Source organism: Natrix helvetica, assembly GCF_964273705.1.
Source record: "Natrix helvetica genome assembly, chromosome: 1".
Taxonomy (NCBI): domain Eukaryota; kingdom Metazoa; phylum Chordata; class Lepidosauria; order Squamata; family Natricidae; genus Natrix; species Natrix helvetica.
The window spans coordinates 110,719,577-110,745,683 of record NC_138548.1 but is presented as its reverse complement, the minus strand read 5'-3'; the positions used below and the strand labels follow the sequence as shown (position 1 = coordinate 110,745,683).

Below are 26,107 nucleotides of genomic sequence, written 5' to 3'. Positions count from 1 at the left end.
TTGTTAAACTACTTATGACTTTCTAGATTCAGATATGGCTCACAAACTGCATTAGCTGGATTTGCCTAATACATTAACACAAAGCCAAACAAAGCACATTATAGTTTGAGCCATGGTGGTGCAGTGTTAGAATGCAGTATTGCAGGCTAACTCTGAATTCTATTGCCAGGAGTTCGATCCTGACTGGCTCAAGGTTGGCTCAGCCTTCTATTCTTCTGAGATTGGTAAAATGAGGAACCCAGATTATTGGAGGCAATATGCTGACTCTGTAAACTACTTAGAGATGGCTGTAAGGCACTATGAAGCGGTATATAAGTCTAAGTGCTATTGCTATGCTCCGTGAGCTAAGCAACTTAAAAAGAGTTGCTATCTTATTATTATATTAGGCTAATGGGTATTGCATTCCAGCTTCTAGAGGGCATCATATTAGGAAGATTTAATATTATTAAAATTCCTAAAAATAATTTGGAATATTCTGATAAAATTAGTTCTTACTAGTAAGACATTCAATGCATGTTCTTTTACCTGGGCCATATCCACTGGTTAGGCTAGCTTGGAGTCCCATCTGGGGTGCCAATTGTTGGAAGAAATGTCCTTCTGGGTTTGGCTCCAAGTGGGGAAAAAGACACTGGAGACATGGAAAGATGGTTTTAATGGTGTACAGGACCACATGGCTTGAGTCCTGAACAGAAAAGGTGATCACATGCTTCAATGTTGGGTGGAGAAGAAGAGAGAGCAAAGAAGGGGCTTGCAGGGGTTTTTATAATCTGTTCAGCCCCACCTATCTGTTTCCTGTTCCTGTGTAAGCAATGTATTCTGATTGGTTGTCAGACTCCCATGGGGCAATGCAGGAGCAAATCTCTAGGCTGTATTTTGAATCCAGGTTTGGTTGAGTTCTCAGATGCCATGTGGTGAGTGGGTAAAGGCTAGGTGTTAGATATTAACATATATCGTAGCAAGTCTCCTCTCTGGTCCGCTACTACAGCGGGAAACAGGTATCGTTCTGATTGGTCGAGGGGCGTACCCGATCCCTATAAAAGGGGAACCCTCTGACCACAGAGCAAGCTGGATCACTATTACTACTAATAAAGAGCTGTTAAGTCACTTCGTGTCCGCAGTCTGTTCTCTCGTTGCCCAGATCTAACATTGGCGACGAGGATGGGATCGAGAGACAGATAGGATGAAGAACGCTACTTCAGAATCTCCGGATTCGATCCAGCCCAGGAATTCGGCAGAAATTCCGGCAGCCATCTCAGGACACCGCAGCGCGGCAAAATCAAACGAAAGAAGATGGCGATGCACACTCCGCCCGCTCCATTCGACCCAGCGAACGACGAATGGGAAGCCTTCATGATTCGTTTCGAGTGTTTTCTTGAAGCGAACGAATACACGGGGATAACCGACGCCCGAAAGAAAAACATCTTCCTCGGCTACTGTGGAAAGGAAGTCTTCAATACGGCCAGAGACCTCACCGCGCCTACTCCAATACAAGCGGTATCATGGACGGCGTTGCAACAGGCTCTACAGACTCATTACGCGCCAAAACCTTCCCGCCACGTTTGCCGCCAGGAATTCAACACGCGGAACCAGAAGGCGGGAGAGTCAATCAACCAATATGTTGCAGCCCTGCGTAAAGCAGCAACTCACTGCGAGTTCAGGGATCTGGACGAGCATATCCTAGCACAATTTGTCTGTGGGTTAAGAGACATTTCCCTACAAAAGAAGCTGTTGGCAAACCCAAATTTAACCCTACAGATAGCACTAAACGAAGCAAGGGCATCAGAGTCAGCAGAGAAATCATCAGTAACCATACAACGCGGTTTCAGCGGAAGCCAGCCAGCACCCAGGCAAACCAGAGTTCACTACGAGGACACAAACCCCGATTACGAGGATCCCGAGTTCGAGGACAGTCACCTGATGCGGAGCAGTCACTTGAGGCCAGGGGGGAGACCCGGATCCCGTTTGCCGCCCTGCGCAAGCTGCGGAGGGAATCACCCCCGGTCTACCTGTCGGTTCAGGAACGTTGTTTGTTCAATCTGCAACAAACTTGGGCACATCGCACGAGTGTGCCGGAGCGGAGTCCCTGCCTCATGGCAGCCACCTATGTACCGCCAACAGAAGCCCAACCCAGGGGCTTGGCGAAATCAAAAAGGGCGCCCAGAGAGAAATCCACAAGTGTTTACCCAGAGAGAAAATCCCCAAAGAGCTGAGCGAGCGTATTCCCAGAGAGATTACACACAAGGAGCTGAGCGAGCGTATTCCCAGAGAGATTACACACAAAGAGCTGAGAGAGCGTTCTATCAAGACGCTCAACGAGAGTATTTTCAGGATACAGATGCTGAGATAGAGTTGACCCAGAGAGAGGAATTGCGAATGTATCTCACCACAATAAGTCAGGTCCGCACCAAGCGGCCTAAAAAGCTGAAAGTCACAGTCCTCTTGGAGGGCTCACCTTGCGAGCTAGAAGTTGACACAGGATCGTCCCTGACGATCATTTCATGGGCATCCATGAAACAGGCTATCCCTAGCCTCAAAAAGAGCCAACTACGTGCTCCAGACATCCTGCTACGAGACTACCAGGGGAACCGAGTCCCCATCGTGGGCCAAGGCACGTTCCAGATCCGTTTCAAGGACATCGTAGCACAGCTGCCCGTGACCATCGCCAGCGCACTGTTACAGAACCTTCTAGGACTGGATTGGTTTGAATCCTTGGGGCTAGAAGTCACCGGAATCAACGCCGTGGAGAACAGCAGCGCCGAGCAGATTTTTAAGGAGTTCGAGGATGTGTTCAGCCCCGGTCTTGGTAAGTATGTGGGTAAACCAATCTCATTCAATTTAGACCCCAAAGTGGCGCCAATCCGACTTAAACCGAGACGAGTGCCTTTTGCACTCCGCCCAAAAATAGATAAGGAGATAGATAAGTTAGTGGAGCAGGGAATCCTTGAGCCGGTGGATCACGCGTGCTGGGAAACTCCCATTGTGACCCCAGTCAAGCCAGACAGGTCAGTCCGCATCTGCGCGGACTATAAATGTACAATTAATGTCGCGCTACAACAAAGCGCATATCCTGTGCCAGTAGTACAACACCTATTGCATTCGTTGGGGCCAGGAAAGATATTTGCTAAGTTAGACATGGCACAAGCTTACCAGCAGTTGCCCGTGGATAGCGCCACAGCGGAGGCCCAGACTATAGTGACGCATAGAGGAGCATTCAAATGCAACCGGCTACAATTCGGTGTGAGTATTGCTCCAGGTCTGTTCCAGAGCATCATGGAACGGCTGTTGCAAGGGATACCGGGAGTCATCCCCTATTTCGACGACATCTTGGTATCCGCTGCAAACGAGGAGCAACTATTAAAAAGAGTCAGAACTGTTTTGGCCCGAATCAGAGAGAAGGGCCTCCTCCTTAAAAAGGGAAAATGCCAAATTAACGTGCCTAGCGTAGAATTCCTGGGATATAGAATCGATGGTCAGGGAATACACCCCACTTCAAAGAAAATTAAGGCGATCCAGGACGCCCCCACACCACGAAATCAGACCGAGTTGCAGGCCTTCCTCGGACTACTTAACTTCTACAGCGTTTTTCTGAGACAGAAGGCGACCGTTGCTGAGCCATTACATCGACTACTCCAGAGGAACGCACCATGGAAATGGGGACGATCCGAAGCAGCAGCTTTTGCCGCAGTAAAGCGCCTGCTCACCACTGACTCGCTGTTAGTCCAATACAGCCAGACCCTGCCGCTGGTATTGACCTGCGACGCATCACCCTTTGGAGTTGGCGCAGTCCTTAGCCACAGGATGCCAAACAGAAACGAAGCACCCATCGCCTTCTACTCTAGGACTCTTTCATCGGCCGAGAGGAACTACAGCCAGATGGACAGGGAAGCGTTAGCTGCTGTAGCTGGAGTAAAACGTTTCCATGAATACCTCTACGGCCGCGATTTTGAACTAATTACAGATCACAAACCGCTGTTGGGACTTTTGGCGGGAAACCGCCCCACTCCCATCTCCCTTTCTCCACGCATGACCAGGTGGACTGTTTTCCTGGCTGCGTACTCATACAAGTTAATTCATCGACCGGGCTCCACTTTAGGACACGCAGACGCACTCAGCCGTTGCCCATTACCGGACCTTTTGCCAGACCCCACTCCCGAAGTACCGGTGCTGCTCATTGACTGTTTGGACTCTGGACCGGTTTCTTCCTGCGACGTTGCAAGGTTCTCCTCTAAAGATAATATAATAAAGCAAGTGCAAACTTGGGTTTGGAGGGGGTGGCCGAAGGGAAACGTGGGCCCGGAATTCAAAGTGTTTTGGTCAAAACGGGATGAACTCTCAGTGTTACAAGGTTGTTTATTGTGGGGGGATCGAGTTGTTATTCCTTATGCGTTACGTAGAAATGTGTTAGATGCATTACACGTTGGTCATCCGGGGATTGTTAGGATGAAGGCGTTAGCAAGAAGTTACGTTTGGTGGCCAAACATGGACAAAAAGATAGAGGAATGGGTGGCCACTTGCGATCCATGCCAGGAATCGAGACCAGCACCCCCGGAAGCGCCCGCCACAGAATGGGAAAAGCCTAAAGCACCCTGGTCGAGAATACACATCGATTTCGCAGGGCCAGTTCAAGGTCAGACCTTCCTCATAGTTGTGGATGCATACTCCAAATGGCTAGAAGTAGTCCTAATGACTTCAACCACGGCAGAGGCAGTCATTAAGGTTCTACGGCGACTTTTCGCCACTCATGGCCTGCCCGACCTCCTGGTCTCCGATAACGGGCCCCAGTTCACGGCCATGCAATTCGAAACGTATTTAGCTGGTCAGGGAATTCGGCATGCCCTCGTCGCGCCATTCCATCCGGCATCAAACGGACAGGCGGAAAGAATGGTGCGATCCGCAAAAGAGGCCCTCACTAGGATGGGTCCAGGTGATTGGCAAACACGCATTGACCATTACCTATTAATCCAACACATTACCCCCAGCGCAACGACGGGTAGGAGCCCCGCTGAGCTACTCATGGGCCGCCGGCTATGGTCTCATCTGGACCGTCTTCACCCAAATTACTCTGCCACAGCACCCCCAGACTCCACAAGCAAAATTCGGAGTTTTAGCATAGGGGATTCGGTATACGCCCACAACTATGCAGGGGGGACATTGTGGATGCCGGCAAAGGTCATTGGCATCACGGGTCCACGATCGTATCTGTTAGAACTGGAAGATGGGCGGAACTGGAAAAGGCACATCGATCAACTTCGGGGTCGCCTGGCGCACTCAGATCTACGAACCGAGAACGAGAGCTACCTGCCAATGCAAAGTCAGCCACTCGAGAGCCCCAACACAGAGAACTACGACAACTACGAGCCCAGAACAGAACAAGAGGCCGAGCGCAAAACGGAACAACCCCCACGAAACGAAAGCGAGCAGATTCCCGAACGCCAAAGCAACGAGAGCCTGCAAACGCTCGGAAACGAAACACAGAAAGCAACCGATCCTGCAACTACTTCTAACCAACCCGAACTGCATCCTGCAACTACTTCTAACCAACCCGAACTGCGACGCTCCACCCGAGTAAGGCAAACACCAACGTATCTTAAGGACTATATTACTAACCGCAACGTTCCGTCTAGGAGGGGGGGGGGTGTTAGATATTAACATATATCGTAGCAAGTCTCCTCTCTGGTCCGCTGCTACAGCGGGAAACAGGTATCGTTCTGATTGGTCGAGGGGCGTACCCAATCCCTATAAAAGGGGAACCCTCCGACCACAGAGCAAGCTGGATCACTATTACTACTAATAAAGAGCTGTTAAGTCACTTCGTGTCCGCAGTCTGTTCTCTCGTTGCCCAGATCTAACACTAATCATGCCTTAATCACCCTGGAGCTGAAGGGAAGAACTCTTTATTATGTAAAGGGACTGGCTTGGGCATCTTAACGGCCCATTGACAAAGGGGGTGGGCAGGAAGCTGCAGGGAGCTACTTTGTCTTTAAAACAATGTTTCTCCCTTTTCACATCCAGGGAAATGTAATATTCTGCCTTTTCAATATTTCCTAGGATATTTCATTTTTCTGGGAGAGGGATGGGTTTTAAGTTCAAACAACCGCTTTTCTTTGCAAAAGTCTCTTACTCCAAATTTGCTTTTTGAAGTAATCAAATTCTTCCAAGAGAGAAGAGGTTAGAGTAAGTTGAGGTCATTAGGAGGATCACTAATTATTATTTATGTTAACTATATGTCATATTAATTTATTAATCAATATTCTAGATTTTATTGTTATTATTTGCTAAATGTTCATCTTTGGTAATAAAGTAGGCTATAATTCCAATAACTATATAAATAATAGGGCTACATAAACAATGTAGTGGCAAGAAATTTACCCATTTTGTATCACTGGAGCAAAGTCAATCCATCATTTAATATCAGGCTACTTATGTGATAAAGACTAAGAGGAGAAACATAAGCCATTTTTTTCAAAGTAAAGATCTGCTTGCAATATGTACTTCTTTGTTTTTTTGTCAATTATAAAACCAATTACAAAATGCTGTGACTGGCAAGTGTACCATACAGGTAGACCTCCTTACTGACTGCCTTGTTCATCAACTATTTGAAATTGCGATAGTGTTGAAAACATAGATTTATGACTGGTCCTCAAACTTGCTGCCATTGTGGTGTCCCTGTGGTTGCACAGTTGTAATCTGAGCTCTTTGCAACTGGCATCTATTTATAAGTTATGGTGCTCCACAGTCATGTGAATTCCACTTGCAAGCTTAACAGCTGGGAAGCAAAATTTATGGGGAGCAGGAAGTCACAAGTCTCAGTCACATGATGTCATGCTTAACAACCCATAGTGATTTGCTTAATGACTGCAGGAGAACTGACTGGCATGGTCACACAACATCTCAATGATTGCATTGCTTAGTGACAGAATTGCTAGTCCCAATTCGAGGTCAGTACGTGAGAACTATGTGTATTTTTGTGTCTTAGGAATGAAGCCAAGGAGTCAGTTCTAATAGCATAACCTGGATTAATCTTTTGGAGCTGCATGTACAATTAGGATTCATCCAATCTCCTTGTTTCAGTTTGGCATAGTTAAACACTGCAGCTTACTGCACCAGTTGTAGGCTAAACTGAATGTATGAAGCTTACTGAAAAAGATCTTTAAGGTCACTTCCAAAGCTTTCCAACCAACTCTGGGTCTCAGTGATCCTATGATATTGGTTGTGCTCAGAAGCTGAGCAGATTTCTTCCAATTCAGCTATGGGGTAACTGAAACCATAAGGCTGGGGAAATATATGAGAAATGTTGTGGATCTGTAAACAGTCTCTTTTCCCATTTGCAGAAACTTCTGGCTTCTCCTAGGCTTCATTTAAATAAAAAAAAATGAGAAAGATGCCTTGGTGTCATTTCTATTCTCCCTGTATAAGTCTCCCCCCCCCCTGCACCCATATGTCTAACTGACATACGGTATGCAACTTCAAGTAAGACACAGAGGAAAGTATATAATCAATTTGTTTTATTTCTATTTTGTTTGGAATGAGGGTGAGGATAAGTTTGTTTCTCCAGGATATAGTGGGATGGTGATTTTTTGCTCCATGTTCTGAAAGGTCAGAGAAGAAAATATTGCTTCTTGGCTAGTGGGCTGATCCAGTGTTCTTATTGTGTACCGCCTTCAGACTGAGGGATTGGGACATGTATGCAGTAGCAGGGTGGAAGTGCCTTGAATCAAAGAAACACAATGTCCTCTGTTAAAATCTATATCAATAAGCCATCCCGTGCAGCATTTTCAGTGAGGCCATCAAGGGAAATTGTTTCAACCTCCCGCCCAGCCTCTCATGTTTCTTTTAGCGGTTGAAACACTCTGCAGGAGAGTGTAAGAGAATGAAATAGGGATGAGGGATTTGAATGCAATGAAGAGTAGGATGGAACATCAAGGTTGATTTCCCCAGGTTTATGGTCCTGGGGGATTTCAATCTGCCTTCCATTGGCGAGACATCCGAGTTAGTTCGGGAGTTCATGGCTTCCATGATGGCTATGGACCTAACTCAGTTAATTCAAGACCCCACTCATAACGGGGGACATACGCTCGACCTTATTTTCATCTCTGGACAGTGGATGAATGATCTAGATCTAGAATGATCTAGATTTGGGGGATATTTCTATTCAACCCTTATCATGAATATTTCTATTCAACCCTTATCATGGTTGGATCATTTCCTCCTTAGGCTTGACTTCCATATTGCCACCCCTCGCCACAGGGAGGCGGAACTGATTAGATGGTTCTGCCCCAAGCGTCTCATGGACCCTGAAAGGTTCCTGATGGAGCTTGGGACTTTTCCAGAATCCCTTGCTCACAGTTGGACTGAAGCCCTAGCGGAAGCCTGGGATAGGGCGGCCCCTAGGGCCTTGGACTGTGTTGTGCCTTTGCGGCCTCTTTGTGCCTTGGTCGATCCTGGGTAGCTCCCTGGTTTATCGAGGAGCTCCGGGAGATAAAACACCAGAAAAGACGCCTAGAGATTGGTTGGAGGGCTAGCCAACTGAACACTAGTAAAAATTCATTTTTACTGAACACTAGTAAAAATTACTGAACACTAGTAAAAATTCATATTAAATCCTACTTAGTGGTGATAAAAGTGGCAAAACGGCAACATTTTTCCGCTCTTATCGCGTCTGTAGATAACTGCCCAGCCGCCCTGTTTAGGGTGACCCGCTCCTTACTTAATCAAGGAACTGGGGAAGACCCCTTGCAGGGTAGGGCTGTTCAGTATCTGCAGGATAAAATCGCTCAGATTTGGACAGGCTTGGACTCTGACTGGGTAGATTAGGGCAAGTCGATGGGGATGAATCTTGTGGAAACTATCTGGGATGAGTTTGACCCTGTGACCACCGAGGGCATGGACAGGATTATGGCGAGACTCAGTGCTGCCACTTGTGTGCTGGACCTGTGTCCCTCTTGGTTAATTTTGGCTTCCCAGAAGGTGACACGAGGCTGGCTCCAGGAGATTATCAATGCTTCATTGAGAGAGGGGTTCTTTCCCACCACCTTGAAGGAGGTGGTGGTGAGGCCCCTCCTTAAGAAGACTTCCCTGGACCCAACCTCTTTAGCCAACAATCATCCGGTCCCCAACCTTTGCTTTGCTTTGTAGCGAAGGTTGTTGAGAGCGTGGTAGCACATCAGCTTCACCAGTACCTGGACAAAGCTGCCTATCTGGATCCATTTCAGTCAGGTTTCAGGCCCGGGTACAGCACGTAGACAGCATTGGTTGCGTTGGTTGATGATCTCTGGCGAGCCCAGGACAGGGGTTGTTCCTCTATCCTAGTCCTATTAGACCTCTCGGCGGCTTTCGATACTATCGACCATGGTATCCTACTGCAACGACTCGGAGGGTTGGGAGTGGGGGGCACCATTTTGCGGTGGTTCTCCTCCTACCTGTCAGATCGATCACAGTTCATGTTGACTGGAGGGCAAAGATCGACCCCGAGGCACCTCACTTGTGGGGTGCCCCAGGGGTCGGTTCTCTCACCCCTCCTGTTCAACATATACATGAAACCACTGGGCGAGATCATCTGTGGTTTTGGGGTACGGAATCATCAATACACTGATGATACCCAACTTTTCATCTCTACCCCAAACCACCCAAACAATGCCCTCAATGTGATGTTCTGATGCCTGGAGGCTGTACGGATCTGGATGGGGACGAATAGGTTCAAGCTCAATCCCTCCAAGACTGAGTGGCTGTGGTTCCCCTCATCCCGATTGTACCATCTTTGATGATAGGGGGAGAAATTTTAGCCCCCACAGAGAGGGCCCACAATCTGGCAGTCCTCCTGGATATGCGGCTTAGTTTAGAAGAACACCTGACGGCCGTGACCAGGGAGGCCTTTTACCAGGTTTGCCTGGTATGCCAGTTGCACCCCTTCCTGGATCGGGATGGCCTGTGCAGTCACTCACGCCCTCATCCTTTCCCGCCTGGACTACTATAATGCTCTCTACATGGGGCTGCCCTTGAAGAGCACCTAGAGGCATAAGCCTGTCCAGAATGCAGCCGTGCGGGTTGTCATGGGGGTACCTAGGTGCTCCCATGTTACACCCCTTTTAGGCGGCCTGGACTGGTTGCTGATTGTTTTCTGGGCGAGATTCAAGGTGTTAATTATGATCTTTAAAGCGCTCCATGGCTTAGGCCCAGGGTACTTGCGAGACCACCTACTGCCACTGGTAGCCTCCCACCATCCAGTACGATCCCACAGAGGGTGCCGTCAGCCAGGCAGTGTCTGCTGGCGACCCCCAGGGAGAGAGCCTTCTCTGTGGGAGCGCCTTCCCTTTGGAATGAGCTGCCCCGGGAGCTTCGCATAATTCCCGACCTCCGGTCCTTCTGGCGGGCCCTAAAAAGTTGGCTTTTTCAGCAAGTTGGCCTGGCCTGAATAAAATAAATTATTAATTTCAATTGTTAATTTTAATTTAATTTCTAAATCTCATTGTAAATGTCTATTGGGTTTTTTGGATATTCTATTCTTTTAACTTTTGTAATATGTGTTTTTATGTTGTATGCCGCCCTGAGTCCTTTGGGAGAAGGGCGGCATATAAGTCCAAAAAACCTAAACCTAAACCTAAACGTAAGGAAACCCATCAGTCAATGGATCTGGAATATCTGCAAGCACACATTGGGTAAAATCCTCCCGGTTCAGCCTGGTTTGGCTGAACCAGTAGGGACGATTGTCCTTGGTTCTGCAAACCGGTAGTTTAAAAAAAGCTTCAGCTTTTTTTCCGCTTTTTAAACCATTTTTTCCCTGCTGGTTCAGGCGAACTGTCAGGGAAAAAATGCTTTAAAAAGCTTTTCTAAAAGCTTCTGACGACCGCGCAGCTCAATTGTCCGAAGCTATTTTTTTAGATTTTTAAAGCATTTTTTCCCTGCCGGTTTGTCTGAACTGGCAGAGAAAAAATGCTTTAAAAAGTGGGGGAAAAGTTGGCCACGCCCACCTAGTCACATGATTCCCCCACAAGCCACACCCAAAGAACCGGGGTGGGGGTGGGGATTAGATTTCACCACTGCCTTGGATACCACATATTTATATCTTGGGCAGCTGCTGCTCCCCTTCATACTTCAATCATCTTGATTAGGCATAGAAATGTAGTTAAATTTTAACCTGTGATGAAAGAGCATTCTTACTGCTGGAGAAAAGGATTATCCCACCCATCCATGAATCAGCTCAAAACAATGCTGGCATAAAATTGGCTGCCCCTGTGGCTGGGTCTGAGTGTTCTGTTCTGAGTCATTGACAAAAGGTGGTGTCTTGATTTCTGAAAATGACCTTTCATATAACTATGAATAGTTTTCTGCACCTACTTTGCTGTTACAGTATGTCAGCAGCTACAGGGGGGAAAAATGACTCGGGAGTCTGCAGGGTTGGCCTAGGTAGGGACTCTAGCACACAAAGTTTGTCTGGTTTTTAATGTCCCATTTTGGCATCTCTTATTCATATTTATCTTCACTTGCAATAAAAACACATTAAGAATGAATAAAACAAATGTTAAAAATTAAAGTACATGCAACCAAGAGACAATCTAATTAATTGATAAGTTATAATAGCGCAGGAGACCAAAGATATGTTGTAATATCATTCAACAAAGAAACGAAAAGGGACACAACCAAATCATATAATTATTGTACCTTTACATCATTAACACACTACGTCCATCCTTTCTGATACATTCTTTAAGTGTCCAAAGAATTCAGAATCAACCCCAGGACCAAAGTAATATTTTAAACACTTTTAAAAGATTGGCATCTACTGATGTTCCATTATTGGTTAGGCCAATTGTTTATTCCGTAAGTCATAAGGTCAGTTAATTTCAACTTCAAAAATATTTTTAAATTTCTGCTTTAGATGCAAAATCAAAAAATGATAGCATCCTGGGGCTCTTTGGGGTGGCTTAGATCAGGGGTGGATTGCTGCCGGTTTTACTACCAGTTTGCAACCCGCACAGAACAATTTTCAGTGAACTCTGCATGCACAGTCACTAAAATCCAAAATGGTGGTGGCCCAGCGGTAGCGAGGGAACCAGTTTGGGGGCATGGCAGGCCTGGGTTGCTGCTGGTTCTGCGACCCAGGCCTGAATACCAGTTCGGCCGAACTGGCCTGAACTGGGAGCAACCCACCTCTGGCTTAGATATTTGCTTCATATTGAGGAAGCAAAACATTTAAATTGGTTTATATTGCCAGCTATAGGCAAAGAAAATTCTGTCTGAAGTTGTTGACATTCCTTTAAATAATTGTTACAGTAATTAATTCAAAGTAAATATTCCAGAGCCTTCTTATATTTTCCAATAGAAAGCCTTACCTCTTAGGTTTACAGTAGACATCTTCCATAAAACAAATATTCATGAGATTAGTGGGTGGCCCCAAATATAGCCACTTGCTTGTAAAACAAGAAATGAAAGACTATTTTTGCTCTGTGATACTGATTTAAATCATTGCTGAGATCTTAACAGAAATACATAGCAACTTTCCAATAAAACTTATAAAAGTTGGTATTCAAATATAAACGATAACATAAATGTCTAGTGATATTTTTGAGAAATTATCAAAGATAATTTCAGCTTAGCCAGTAAAATTCCTGGTAGTCTATTTTCCCGTATGACTTTCCTTGATAGTCTCTTGATCTGAATAAAATAACTTTTTGGAATGAACAACAGTACATATTTTAAAATATGCATCAATTAGGTAATAATATTCATTTTAATAACATTAAATTTAATAGATTTTAAAAGGATGCATTAGCCATCGGAATCTTACTTTTAACATTCAATATACTAATTTCCACATATTTTGAGATGTTTTTAAAATTATATAAACCAAAATATTTAATACATTTTGTACAAATTACAAAGCCCAATAACTTATATTGACCTGTTTATAAATTAGATTCCAAAGAAAGTAAATTAGATTGTCCCAGTTAATCTGATAACTTGAATATTTACCATTAATCAAATGAGGCAATGTTGGAATATTGATACAATATTGTCCAAATAGCAGCAACATGTAAAATAATTAAATTCTGAATCTAAATAGTATGGCATATGCCAGTGTAATAACAGTAATATTATAAGATTGCCTGAGAATAATTGTTAATGGCTCAAGAATTAAGTCATAAACCAATGGAGCAATTGGGCAACCATGACAGCTGCCATACTATAACTCATCTGATAACTCAACTGGTCTAAAAATTTTAAAAAATATTATTATACTTGCTGTTGGTTTCAAATAATAAATTTCAATCCATCTAATAAAAGAAGTTGTGAATCCTTACCTACACACGTCTCGCTTAAAAAAATAAAGCTTACCCGTGTCTAAAGCTTTTTCAACATCCAAAAACATTAATACATCAGAATCCAATTTATCTTGAGGTATACCCTACCTATTTATGAGTGTAAATGATCTGATACTGTCTGGTTTTGAAAAATCCAGATCGAGTTAGATGAATTATGCATGGTGACGCTCTCTGAAATCATCTAGACAAAAAGCAATAAATATTCTTGCATCTACCGTATGGATATATAAATTGTACAAAACTCAAAATCTTTACCTGCCTTTAAAATCAGGGTTGTTGTAGAAGCATCATAAAAATACAAAGACAATTTACTGGATTTAAGTAATTCATTATAGACCTCTGACAATAATGGCTCAGCAAATCTACAAAACATTTATACCATTGGACACTGGAACTTTCACATTTTATCTCCAATATGTCTTTCAGTTTCAAAGATACCTTCCAAGAATCCTGTGATAATGGTTGGATAGCAATCTCTTCAAGTTATCCTATTTTTATGTTTACCGTAAATAATGTTGTTAGACTGGGTCTTGAGAAGGCAGACACAGGCTTAACGTAACAACAGCTCTTTATTACAGAAGAACAAGTATGTACAATCCAGCAACTGCTTGGTCTGACAGCAACCCTTTTATAGGGAGCTGTCAGACCTCTTAGCCAATAGGATTAAACCTCTGTTTCTGCCGGAACAGAGGACCAGAGTGGAAACTCTGGTAGCTAAAGTGAATATCTAACACCCCTCCCCTCTTGATTGGGATGTTCCTATTGGTTACAAAGTCCTGTAGGTAGGTGGGTCTTTGTCTTACTGTACCAGACCTGCACAGTTCATTTGGAACCGGGTCTTCAGAGAGGTCGGATGGACCTGTCTGCTCTCCAGCTCCGCTCTGTGGAACTTGCTGGAACTTTTCCCATGCTGCGGCTGGAGCTTCTAGGATTTGCTCACTTTGAGCTCGCTGTGGGCCTGCAAAAATTCAGATAAGTTTTCCGGTACCCTCGGGTTTGAGCTGGCTGTAGAAGGAGTAAGCGTTTGCTCCTTTGGGGTAGGGCTTTGGCTGATTTGTTCAGGAGTTTCGTCTGGTGTTCTAAGATTGGAGTGGGAGAGGCGACCATGGAGTTGGTCAACATGCCTCCTCCAATTTCTACCATCCTCTAGCTCTAACAGATAAGAGCGAGGCCCGGTGATGCCTATCACCATGGCAGGGATCCACAGAGTCCCCCCGGCGTAGTTGTGGGCGTATACTGAGTCCCCTACGCTAAAGTTTCGAATCTTGCTTGTGGAGTCAGGGGGCGATGTGGCAGAATAGTTTGGCTGTAGCCGGTTTAAGTGGGACCTTAGCCGGCAACCCATGAGAAGCTCAGAGGGGCTTCTCCAATAGTGGCACTTGGTGTGATGTGTTGGATTAACAAATAGTGATCAACCCGTGTTTGCTAATCCCCCAGGCCCATCCTAGCGAGGGCCTCTTTTGCAGATCGCACCATTCTCTCCACCTGACCATTGGAAGCCAGATGGAATGGAGCGACCAGGGCATGCCTGATTCCATGACTTGCTAGGTCTCGAATTGCATGGCCGTGAATTGGGGCCCGTTGTCAGAGACCAAAACGTCGGGCAGGCCGTACATGGAGAAAAGTCTCCCTAGCACCTTGATGACCGCCTCTGCCATGGTGGAGGTCATCAGGGCTACCTCTAACCACTTTGAGTATGTGTCCACAACTACAAGGAACGTTTGGCCATGAATGGGGCCAGCAAAGTCAATGTGCACCCTAGACCAGGGTGCTTGAGGGAGCTCCCAGTCCTTAGCGGCAGCCTCTGGGGGAGCTGGTCTGGATTCCTGGCAGGGAGTGCAAGTAGCCACCCATTCTTCTATCTCCCTGTCCATGTTAGGCCACCACACGTAACTCCTAGCCAAAGACTTCATCCTGACAATGTTAGGATGACCCACATGTAAAGCCTCCAATACTGCCCTGCTCAGTTTGCTTGGAATAACCACTCGGTCCCCCCACAGTAAACAGCCTTTGATTACCGACAACTCATCACGTTTTGTAAAAAAACATTTTAAATTCAGCCCCAACAGGCCCCATGGGCCACCCCCTCCACACCTAGTTCAAGATTTGTTTGATGGTGGAGTCCTTCGCAGAATGATGGGCAACGTCATTGGACGAGACAAGTCCAGTGTCCATGCAGTCAATAAGTAGGACCGGTGTCTCAGGAGTGGGGTCAGTGAGCAGCTCAGGTAGGGGACAGTAGCTTAAAGCGTCTGCATGTCCCAACGTGGAACCAGAGTGGTGGTTCAGTTTGTAGGAGTAAGCAGCCAGGAAAACAGTCCACCTGGTCATGCGAGGTGACAGCGACACCGGGGTAGGACGGTCTCCAGCCAGTAGTCCCAACAATGGCTTGTGGTCCGTCACAAGTTCGAAATCCCAGCCGTAAAGGTACTCGTGGAACCTTTTAACTCCCGCTGCTGCAGCCAAAGCCTCTTGGTCCATTTGCCTGTAGTTTCTTTCCGCGGAGGACAAGGTTCTCGAGTAGAAAACAATGGGGGCTTCTGTGCTGCTGGGCATGCGGTGGCTAAGGACAGGGCCAACGCTGAAAGGGGTTGCGTCGCAGGTTAACACCAACGGCAGGGTCTGGCTGTACTGGACCAGCAGGGAGTCAGCAGTCAGAAGGCGCTTGACTGCGGTGAATGCGGTGGCCTCGGCTCGGCCCCAGGACCACTTGGCGTTCTTAGCCAGGAGACAATGCAATGGTTCAGCGATGGTGGCCTTCTGTTTGAAAAAGACGCTGTAGAAATTAAGGAGCCTGAGGAATGCCTGCAGCTCAGCTTGAGTGCGGGGTGTGGGGGCTTCCTGAATGGCTTTTACTTTTTGTGATGTCGGGTGAATCCCAGAGCCATCGATCATGTCCCCAGGAATTCAACCCTTGGCACATTAATTTTACATTTTTCTTTTTTGAGCCGGAGGCCTTTTTCATGAATTCTGGTCAAAACTTTTCTTACTTGTTTTAAAAGTTGCACCTCGTTTGCAGCCGATACCAAGATGTCGTCGAAATAGGGGACGACTCCTGGTATCCCCTGCAAAAGCCGTTCCATGACAGTTTGGAACAGTCCAGGGGCGATGCTAACTCCAAATTGTAGGTGGTGGCATCTGAATGCACCCCTGTGCGTCACAATGGTTTGAGCCTCCGCTGTGGCGCCATCTACAGACAACTATTGGTATGCCTGCGCCATGTCCAATTTAGCAAAGATTTTTCCTGGGCCTAACGAATGTAGTAAGTGCTGTACAATCCAGCAACTGCTTGGTCTGACAGCAGCCCTTTTATAGGGAGCTGTCAGACCTCTTAGTCAATAGGATTAAACCTCTGTTCCCGCCAGAACCGAGGACCGGAGTGGAAACTCTGGTAGCTAGAGTGAATATCTAACAAATGCAATATAGAGACTCAGGGTTTTAGAGATTTGAAAGTTTAGATTCTATAAGGTGGGAGAACTGAAACTGTCTACTTGATTTTGGAAGGAACAAGGTCTGAGACCAATCAGTACAGGAAAGAGCAAATGAACATAAACTCACCCCCACACGTTTTTCTCAGTGAAATAGTGGGTGCCTTCTTCTCTACATTGTTTAAAGCTTGGATAGATATAAAAGGAAGTCAGGAATTAAAGAAGACATTTATAAAAGCTGAGGGAGAAATAACTGAGGTGCAGTCATTCATGATCATAAGGGGAATTATGAGATGTCTATGCTTCCAACCCTCCCAAACTGCACCATTTCTAGGTACCTCTAGCCTCCTGACTTACCTTTCATGATGAAACCGTATCAAAGCTGTTCATGAATGGTGTTAGATTAAAGGAAAAAGTCTACTATTATACCAATGCAATTAATAATGGCTGATACCTATCTCCTCCATTAGTGAGGGAGAAGATAAGGGCAACACCGTGGAGACAAGGCCCAAACTACATCATTGCCCATGTACTTTATAATAAGGGATACTAAACAGTCAAATCCAAAATAGTGGAAAACGAAGCATTTGGAAAGGGTTCAATAAATAATGGATTTTTTTTGTCTATTGCAGTATACATCAAACCAAGTATGGTCTCTCTTGATCATCAACCTAGGCTTTTTGAAGACATTTCTCATTTGAATTCAGCATATGTTGATAGCAGATGTTATTCTATCTTTAGAGACAGATAGTTTTTCTTTCTCTTGAAAATTGAAATCCATTTTAATCAAAAGATGGTGAACATCAATTTTCCAAGTTAGAAAGAAGCACAATTCATTCCCTAAGCTCATTAAAAGAATTGGGTTGCTGCTGTTGATCATCAGTGGGATTATGAAAGTGTACAAATCTCAGAAATGAATAAATAAAAATAAGTATGCTTGGCTTGTGAGCATGCTAGCTTGATAGCACCTTGTGAGACAATTCTAATAATTTTATTACTGATGTAGAAATGGAATATCCCCTAGAGGGCGCTATTAGCAATTATATTACCAGGGAACTGGTAATATCTCAGGCTGAATATGAATGGTTAATGAAGTTTGTGTGTTGAGGCCATTGAGCAGTAATGTTACATTTTGTTCAAGAAAACCATATTCACTTTGGGATCAATTGCCCAGAGCATGGATTTTATTGATGTGCAACACAGGGAGCTTGCTCACGGTGATGAATGGTTGAAGCTTGTGATATTACAAATTGAGAACTTTGTATGGGGTGTGTTTATTTCTGTGTCTACACCAGGGATGGGCTCCTGCCAGTTCTAACCTCTTCTATAGAAGAGGTTCCACAAATCTACAGTGCCGTTTAGAACCAGTTCCAGCTCCCTCCCCCCGCCAGTCCGCACATCATCAAGATGAAGAGCGAGAGGAGGAATTCTGGGAGTTGAAGTCCACAAGTCTTAAAGCTGTCAAGTTTGAACACCCTTGAGTTTTTTTCCTAAAGGGTTAGGGGTGCAAGGGTCTTGTAACTTGACAGCTTTAAGACTTGAACACTTCAATGCCAGAGTTCCTGAGCCAACATGACTGGAGGAGGAATTCTGGGAGTTGAAGTCCACAAGTCTTAAAGCTGTCAAGTTTTAACACCCCTGGGATTTTTTTTCTAAAGGGTTAGAGGTGCAAAGGTCTTGTAACTTGACAGCTTACGACTTGCACACTTCAATGCCAGAGTTCCTGAGCCAACATGACTGGAGGAGGAATTCTGGGAGTTGAAGTCCACAAGTCTTAAAGCTGTCAAGTTTGAACACCCCTGGAGTTTTTTTTCCCTAAAGGGTTAGGGGTACAATCGTCTTGTAACTTGACAGCTTTAAGACTTGCATGCTTCAATGCCAGAGTTCCTGAGCCAACATGACTGGAGGAAGAATTCTGGGAGTTGAAGTCCACAAGTCTTAAAGCTGTCAAGTTTGAACACCCCTGGAGTTTTTTTTTCCTAAAGGGTTAGGGGTACAATCATCTTGTAACTTGACAGCTTTAAGACTTGCATGCTTCAATGCCAGAGTTCCTGAGCCAACATGACTGGAGGAGGAATTCTGGGAAATGCCAGTTGCTAGTGATGTTAATAACATCCATACAAGGATGGGACCTAGGGATGGTTCAAGGATAGGTTTAAACCTCCCCTTCCCTGCACTATTGCTTCACTTTGAGGGTGGAGCCCCCTGCTGGACATTTGAAATCAGCAGAAGGCTGTTTGGAAGGATTTGCCTATGAACTTAAGCAGAGTACTGAAACAATATCAAGTGATTTAAGCAGGAGGACATCCCATTTAAAACACTGCTCCTAACCAAAAGAGACTATCATTGATGTGGATGCAGAAGATGAGTGCAAACAGGCATGCATTGCATTTGATTTAAAACCTAGATTTGAGGAGTCCTTGGTACCCTCTGAACTGATGGTGTTGCTAGTTAGGGTAATGAAATATTTGCAAGAAAATAAGCAAGCTCAGAGAGCACCACAGACACCTCATTTCAACCCTGAGCTACAAATATTCTCCTTTATTGAAGCATAGATTTGTTAAGAACTACAAAAACTACCTACAGAGAGGGAAACCCAAGAGGAGGAGGAGAACATTCCGTTTGACTCTTAAGCACAGAGACTTGTTTCAGTATCAACAAGGCATCTGAGAGAGAGACACACATACATAGGGGCTGCATTTGGAAGCCCTCCACTTCATATTTCTGGCCATTTGTCCTAGGTGTCCAAATAAACCATGGGTGCAAATAAATGATGTCAACATCTTTGTTGTTGTTGTTGTTGTTAGTTGTGAAGTCGTGTCCAACCCATTGTGACCCCATGGACAATGTTCCTCCAGGCCTTCCTGTCCTCTACCATCCCCCGGAATCCATTTAAGCTCACGCAGACTGCATCAGTGATTCCATCCATCCACCTCATTCTCTGTTGTCTCCTTCTTCTTTTGCCCTCAATCTTCCCCAGCATTAGGCTCTTCTCCAGTGAGTCTTTCCTTCTCATTAGGTGGCCAAAGTATTTGAGTTTCATCTTCAGGATTTGGCCTTTTAAAGAGCAATCAGTCACCTTTATTAAAGTCATCTTTATTAAATACTTAAAATCTGATCATAGACATCATCCATCATACGTCGCTTGGCTGAAGTTGAATTTGCCTACGTTTAAACAAAAACCAATGGTTTCTTTAAAAAAAAAAGAATTAGGGTTGTTACAGCAGAAAATAGTTTGGTGCATATTAAGTTGGTGCATATTAAGAATACATTCACCTCTGTGGTGTCAATAGTTCTCCATTTTTCTGAGCTTAGAAAAATGATTTCTGTAGCAACAATAATTGTTTTGAAGTATTCCTCAGAGTGTTCCTATTTTAGCACTATGTTAGAAGGACTTTTGGCTTCATCCCTTTATCTTTTCTCACTATATCAGTCTGGCTTCTCCTGTGTATTTTGTTTCTCACAGCAAGAGCACCTTGGAGAAATCTGCTTCTCACTGCGATATGTCCCCACTACCAGCAAATTAACAGTAGTTATCTTGGAAGCCAAAAAGCTCAAGGTTATGGATGCAGATGGATTATCAGGTATGAAGGACAGATCCCTAAGGCTCATTGTGGAGAGCAGAGGAATGTCATGCTTATTTAGAGCCCGTTAATGCATGTTGCTGAAATATGCATCCCAGAGTCCCACTTTATTTTGAATCCTTTTTGTCTAAACTTGCACAGGTGTCAAATTCACCATATCACGTTGCCATCCTGTGATGTTTCGTGACATTTTCCCCATTTGTGGAGCTGGGGTGGGCGTGGCCTGTGTGTGACACATCCGGCCCGTGGGCCGCCAGTTTGACACACGTGAAGGCCCCTATTAGCTCTCTTGATCTGAATTACTGCTGATCTTGGCAGCAGAGACGATGCAACATGGCACGGATCTCTGTTGTAAGAACTATAATCCTCTCTTGCATTATGAAAGAGAGCTTGTCACAGCTGTTGTTGTGGGTATCACAGTGCTCTGGAAAAGAGATAGGAGAACTGTATTAGTCCATGGTAACCAAAAATCAGAAGGAATCTGACTTTCTGACAAACACATTTTACTAAAAGATAAAAGCTTTTATGAGCTGTAGTTCATTTCATCAAAGGCATAAGTGGATCTACGTGGCTGAGGAAAGGAGCTATAGGTTAGAACAGCTGATGTCTTCTCATAAAACGTGTTAGCCGAAAAGAAGGGCTATTGGATTCCTCCTGATCATTGGAACAAAAGGAGATTACTGTTATTTTTGTAAGAGCCACGGTGGTGCAGTGGTTAGAATGCAGTATTGCAGGATAAATCTGCCAACTGCCAGCAGTTCATTTCTTACCTGCTCAAGGTTGACTCAGCCTTCCATCCTTCCGAGGTGGGTAAAATGAGGACCCAGATTGTTGGGGACAAGAGGCTGACTCTGTAAACTGGCTGTAAAAGCACTGTGAAGCAGTATATAAGTCTAAGTGCTATTGCTATTATTATTTTTTAGGAAAGGGGAACCATGCAACTTTTGAGTAATATGATTTGTGTAATATGGTTGTGAAAGCTGGTGGAGATGAATTGCATTTTTCTCTCAAAAACTCACAACAGCATTACAATCTCACAGTGACCTTTACAGGAAGATCAACTGTTGTTTTTTTCCTCAAAATACCTAGTCAACCTACAAGGCTGCTGGCAGAACCACCAAGTTTTATAGTAAGACAGCTTATATTTGAGTTAGGAGTTTTTCATGGAGGCCGCAATATGGTTTTCAGAAACACTTTGATGTCTGGGGAAACTTCTTTTTGGATTAAATTGCCTCAACTGTTCTTTGCTTTACTTTCCATGCCAGACCCATATGTCAAAGTGCAACTTATTCTGAACAAAAAGAAATGGAAGAAAAAGAAGACAACTGTGAAGAAAAACACATTAAGCCCCTATTTCAACGAGGCCTTTGTTTTTGAAGTGCCTTTCAACTTGATCCAGGTAGGCCCAGTAGAAGCCATTTCATAGCAGAACCAGGTTACTGGAGGACGAAATAATCTCTAGAAGCATCATTGCTTTTGCAGATGTTTTGAGCTCGCCTTACTAAGGCTTGCTGTAAAAAATGTATCTTCTTATACATGTAATCCTTGTTTAATGGCTGCCCTGTATTGTTTGAAGTTACAATGGAAAAGTAACTTTATGACTTTACGGTCCTTGCATTTATAACCATTGCACTTTCCCGCAGTCATGTGATCACCATTTGCCCGATTCACAGATGGCTTCCATCAAGCAGAGTCGATGGAGAACCAGCAGTAAAATTTCAAGTCACGAACACGTGGTATCTTGCTTAGCTATTATGGGTGCTTTGCTTAGCAGCCATGATGGAAGTGAGATCATATCTCAGTTGCAATCATATGATGTCTTGCTTAATGATCACATGACTAAGCAATAGAAATTCTGATCCCAATTATGATTATTAAATGAGGAATACTTGTACTGAAGTCGGTTTTGCTTCTTATCATGACTTATTTCCTGTTACTTTGCTTCTCTTGCTACAAGAAGCTATTAGAATATAGAATAACAGACTTGGAAGGGACCGTGAGGTCTTCTAGTCCAACCTCCTGCCTAGGCAGGAAACCCTACACCACTTCAGACAAATAGTTATCCAACATCTTCTTAAAAACTTCCAGTGTTGAAGCATTCACAACTTCTGTATTATTTTTCTGGGGCTAAACTAAACAAACATAACAACTAAGATTTTTTTAAAAAAATCAACACCATATTTAATGCCTACCAAAATGGTGTCAAACAGGGTTAGAGGAGTTTGCTCTTTTGACATCTTGCAGTAACATTATAAGCGTTATTTTGCCAGGGGGCATCGCAAAGCATCGTGGAAAGTGGAAAGTCCTTACGCATGCATCTTTATTATGCATCTCGTTTAAGCAGATTGGGCTGACATTTGAGAAATAATAATATACCTGAGTACAAAAGAGGGACAGAAAGTAACTAAAGCTGTAATGGTAAAAAGACATGAACTCTCCCAAATGCTCCCCATGCACAGAGCACCTTGTAAGGAGATAGGAGATTTCTCTCTTTGCATTGTAAAACCATCTTTGTGTTCCCTTCCTTTTCCTCCTCTCATCTCTCTGCTTTATAATTTTCATTCTAGAATGTGGACCTGGTGATCTCAGTCTGGGATCACGACAAAGTGACCAAGGATGACCAGATCGGAAAGTTGTTTCTCAGCTGCCGAGCTACGGGAAACCAGTTGCGCCACTGGTCAGATATGCTGGCTAATCCTCGCAGGCCTATCGCACAGTGGCATAGCCTGCAGCCCGTGGAAGTCATTGACAAAACTCTGGCACTGAAGACGCGCTTCAAATTGCCACTACCCACTAGCTAACCCACCCACCCCAAACAGTTCTCTCTATGCCTCTCCACTCCAGAAGGAAACCCACAGCTTATTATTTATGAAGGAAAACCTGATAGCACACATCACCACATCCGGTTCAGTTAAAGACATAGTTGTAATTATTCTAGGCAAAGGAAGGGAAGGCAAGACATTATGCCACTGAATCCCACATTTAGGTAACCATAGTTATCTCAAAGGGACGTGGTGGCTCATTGGTTAAGACACTGAGCTTGTCGATCAGAAAGATTGGCAGTTTGGCAGTTCGAATCCCTAGCCTAAAAGGAGTGAGCTCCCGTTACTTGTCCCAGCTTCTGTCAACCTAGCAGTTTGAAAGCACGTAAAAAATGCAAGTAGAAAAATAGGAACCCCCTTTGGTGGGAAGGTAACAGCGTTCCATGTGCCTTCAGCGTTTAGTCATGCCGGCCACATCACCACAGAGATGTCTTCAGACAGCGCTAGCTCTTTGGCTTTGAAACAGAGATGAGCACCGCCCCCTAGAGTCAGGAACGACTAGCACACATGTGGAAGGGAAACCTTTACCTTTAAGTTATGTCAAGGCATCCTGCCATCAGGATCATTCTTCTGAAGAGAATTTGAACAACTGCACAAGGTCTCTTTATTGGTGTTCTCTGGGATTGGAGAAGATAAGGAAGCAAGAGAATGACAAGTTGGCCGAAGTGGGAGATGAAAAACCAGTGCACCAACCTGCTTATTTCCCTTTTAATGTCTTAACATGGAGACATTTCACATGGAGGCTGAAAAAACCTACTGCCTGTGTAAATTGAGATGGTTGAGTGGGAAGGAATGGCAAAGCCCTACTGCACTTTAGGAAGAAGGGGGGATCAGGGTGGGATGGAAAACTGTCTGACCCATAGTGGCAGAGAAAACATAGCAAAAAAGCAGAAGAGGAAGTTAACCAACTCATCAGCTGATGACTTCCCTAAGTCTAAAGGTTCTGAAGACACAGAGATGTGGGACCAATCTTAGATACAATCTTGTGAATCCAACAAAAATTGACATGTTCAACAATGTTATGTACCGCCATGGATCGAATCTATTGCTTTACTTTGATGGGGGAAAAACATGTATCACTTCAAAATCAAACTGTTAACATACCAGCATATGGACTTGTGTGGGTCAGGTTTTCCCCTCTAGATTTAAGGGGAAAACAAAACGTGAAAATAACCATGGTTAGAGTTGTACTTATTAAATCTGTCCTTATTAAATATTTTAAAAATAATTTACTTTGCCATTCAAGATATGTGTGCAGTCATTTGTAAATGTTTCCTTTGGCATTGCTAGCAGCCTTTTGCTTTTGTGTGTGTGTGGAGGGGGTAGCTTAAAAAAGGATTCAGATGAAACAAATGCAAATACTGATTGTATATATGAAATGAATAATTTAAATGGTGGATTCTTTGTTTTCAAGGATCAAAGAAAGGCTACCATTCTATCTCTTTAGAGATGTATCAATGCTCCCTTGCCTGATGGGATGCTTCAAGATATGGACTATTAATTGGATGGCACGAATACTAATTTCTCCATTATGCTTGCACCTGAGATAAAGTCGCAATTTCTCTGGGTTACCCTCATTGTGCAATTCCACGACATATATCTTTTCTTCTTCTTGGAGTGAGCAATAATTAAAAATCATAGCAAACCCAGTAAAACAAACTAATCGATTCTTTTTAAGAATAGCTATACATTATTTTGTCATGCCCCTTATCTGATACTTCTTCTCAAGGATCCCTCCTGGGTTTATTGTTTCCCTATTGATATTTGCAACAGCCTCTTTGTATCTATTGGTGCAATACAATTGCAAAGAAGTTCTTTTTCTGTCTTTCAATATCTGGTTGCTGCTGTGGGATGCAGTAAGTTTCTGTCACATACTCTATGACTGGTCGACTCAGCAGTCCGAAGGCTGGAGATCACGAGTAGATAGATGGGTACCATTTTGATGGGCAATTTAATGGGGTCATGAAAGGGGCTGCCAATTGGATGTCCTCTGGACAATGGTGATGCCACTGTTCAATCCTTTCAACCTAGAAGCACTTTGGTGATCCCGACATAAATGTAGTACTAGTGGCATCATATAGATATGAGATATGGGACACGATACATCTGATGGGGCATCACATCGCAAACACTATATTAGACAGCAAAAATCAGCCACCTTAGCCAATTCTGTGGAAGAAGTGTTCCTTTATCTACTCTTTATTAGCTGAGGTTATCTATCTTTATCCTTTATTAGTTGAGGTTGCTTGATTTAACCAGGCAGTCTAGGAATAGCAACAGGAAGCAAAGCAAAAGCAAAACAGCTAAACATAGTGCTTTTAAAACTAGGTGACATTTGGATTATTGCAAGCAATTCATGCTTAAGAATTCTAAGAAAAAGTATTTGCCTGACTATAATATGCAGACATCTCCCGCTTCATTAAGCAATCAAACTTCTTTGGAAAGCTAGTCTGCAAACAGACAGGCATTCAAGAATACAAGGATTTCTGATAAAGAGGTTTCTTGTAGAAAAATTAATGAAGCCATTACAAAACAATTCCAGGGACGGCAGGTTATCAAAAGGAAGTCCTATTGATAAAAAAAAAACAATTTCACATCCTTGTGCCTCTTTCCATCTTCAGAATGTAAAGAGCTAGAAGCCATTTCTTTGGGAGGTAGAGTGATGATTTCCACAAGCACATAAAAGACAGACATTCCTTCATGATATTTGGCTCCTGTTCCCACAAGTGCCATTTGTGACCAAATGACAACTTGTTGCAAAATATAGCAATAGCATTTACACTTATATCCTGCTTTACAGTGCTTTGCAGCCCTCTCTAAGCGGTTTTACAGAGTCAGCTCATTGCCCCCAACAATCTGGCTCCTCATTTTACCCATCTCGGAAGGATGGAAGGCTGAGTCAACTTTGAGCCTGGTGGGATTTGAACTGCTAAATTGCAGGCAGCAAATAGTTA

The 26,107-nt window shown here is 44.1% G+C and overlaps 1 protein-coding gene across 1 annotated transcript in view; it reads left to right on the top strand.

The window, feature by feature from the left end:
- The window catches only part of SYT8 (synaptotagmin 8), a 42,406-nt gene extending 18,025 nt beyond the window's left edge, over positions 1-24,381 (top strand). Inside the window, exons 7-9 of the mRNA XM_081939271.1 lie at positions 20,214-20,331; positions 21,597-21,730; positions 22,899-24,381. Of these exons, the coding sequence (XP_081795397.1) occupies positions 20,214-20,331; positions 21,597-21,730; positions 22,899-23,132 (486 nt within the window). The 3' untranslated portion in view covers positions 23,133-24,381. The remainder of the gene's footprint in view (positions 1-20,213; positions 20,332-21,596; positions 21,731-22,898) is intronic.
- Positions 24,382-26,107: the final 1,726 nt, after the last annotated feature.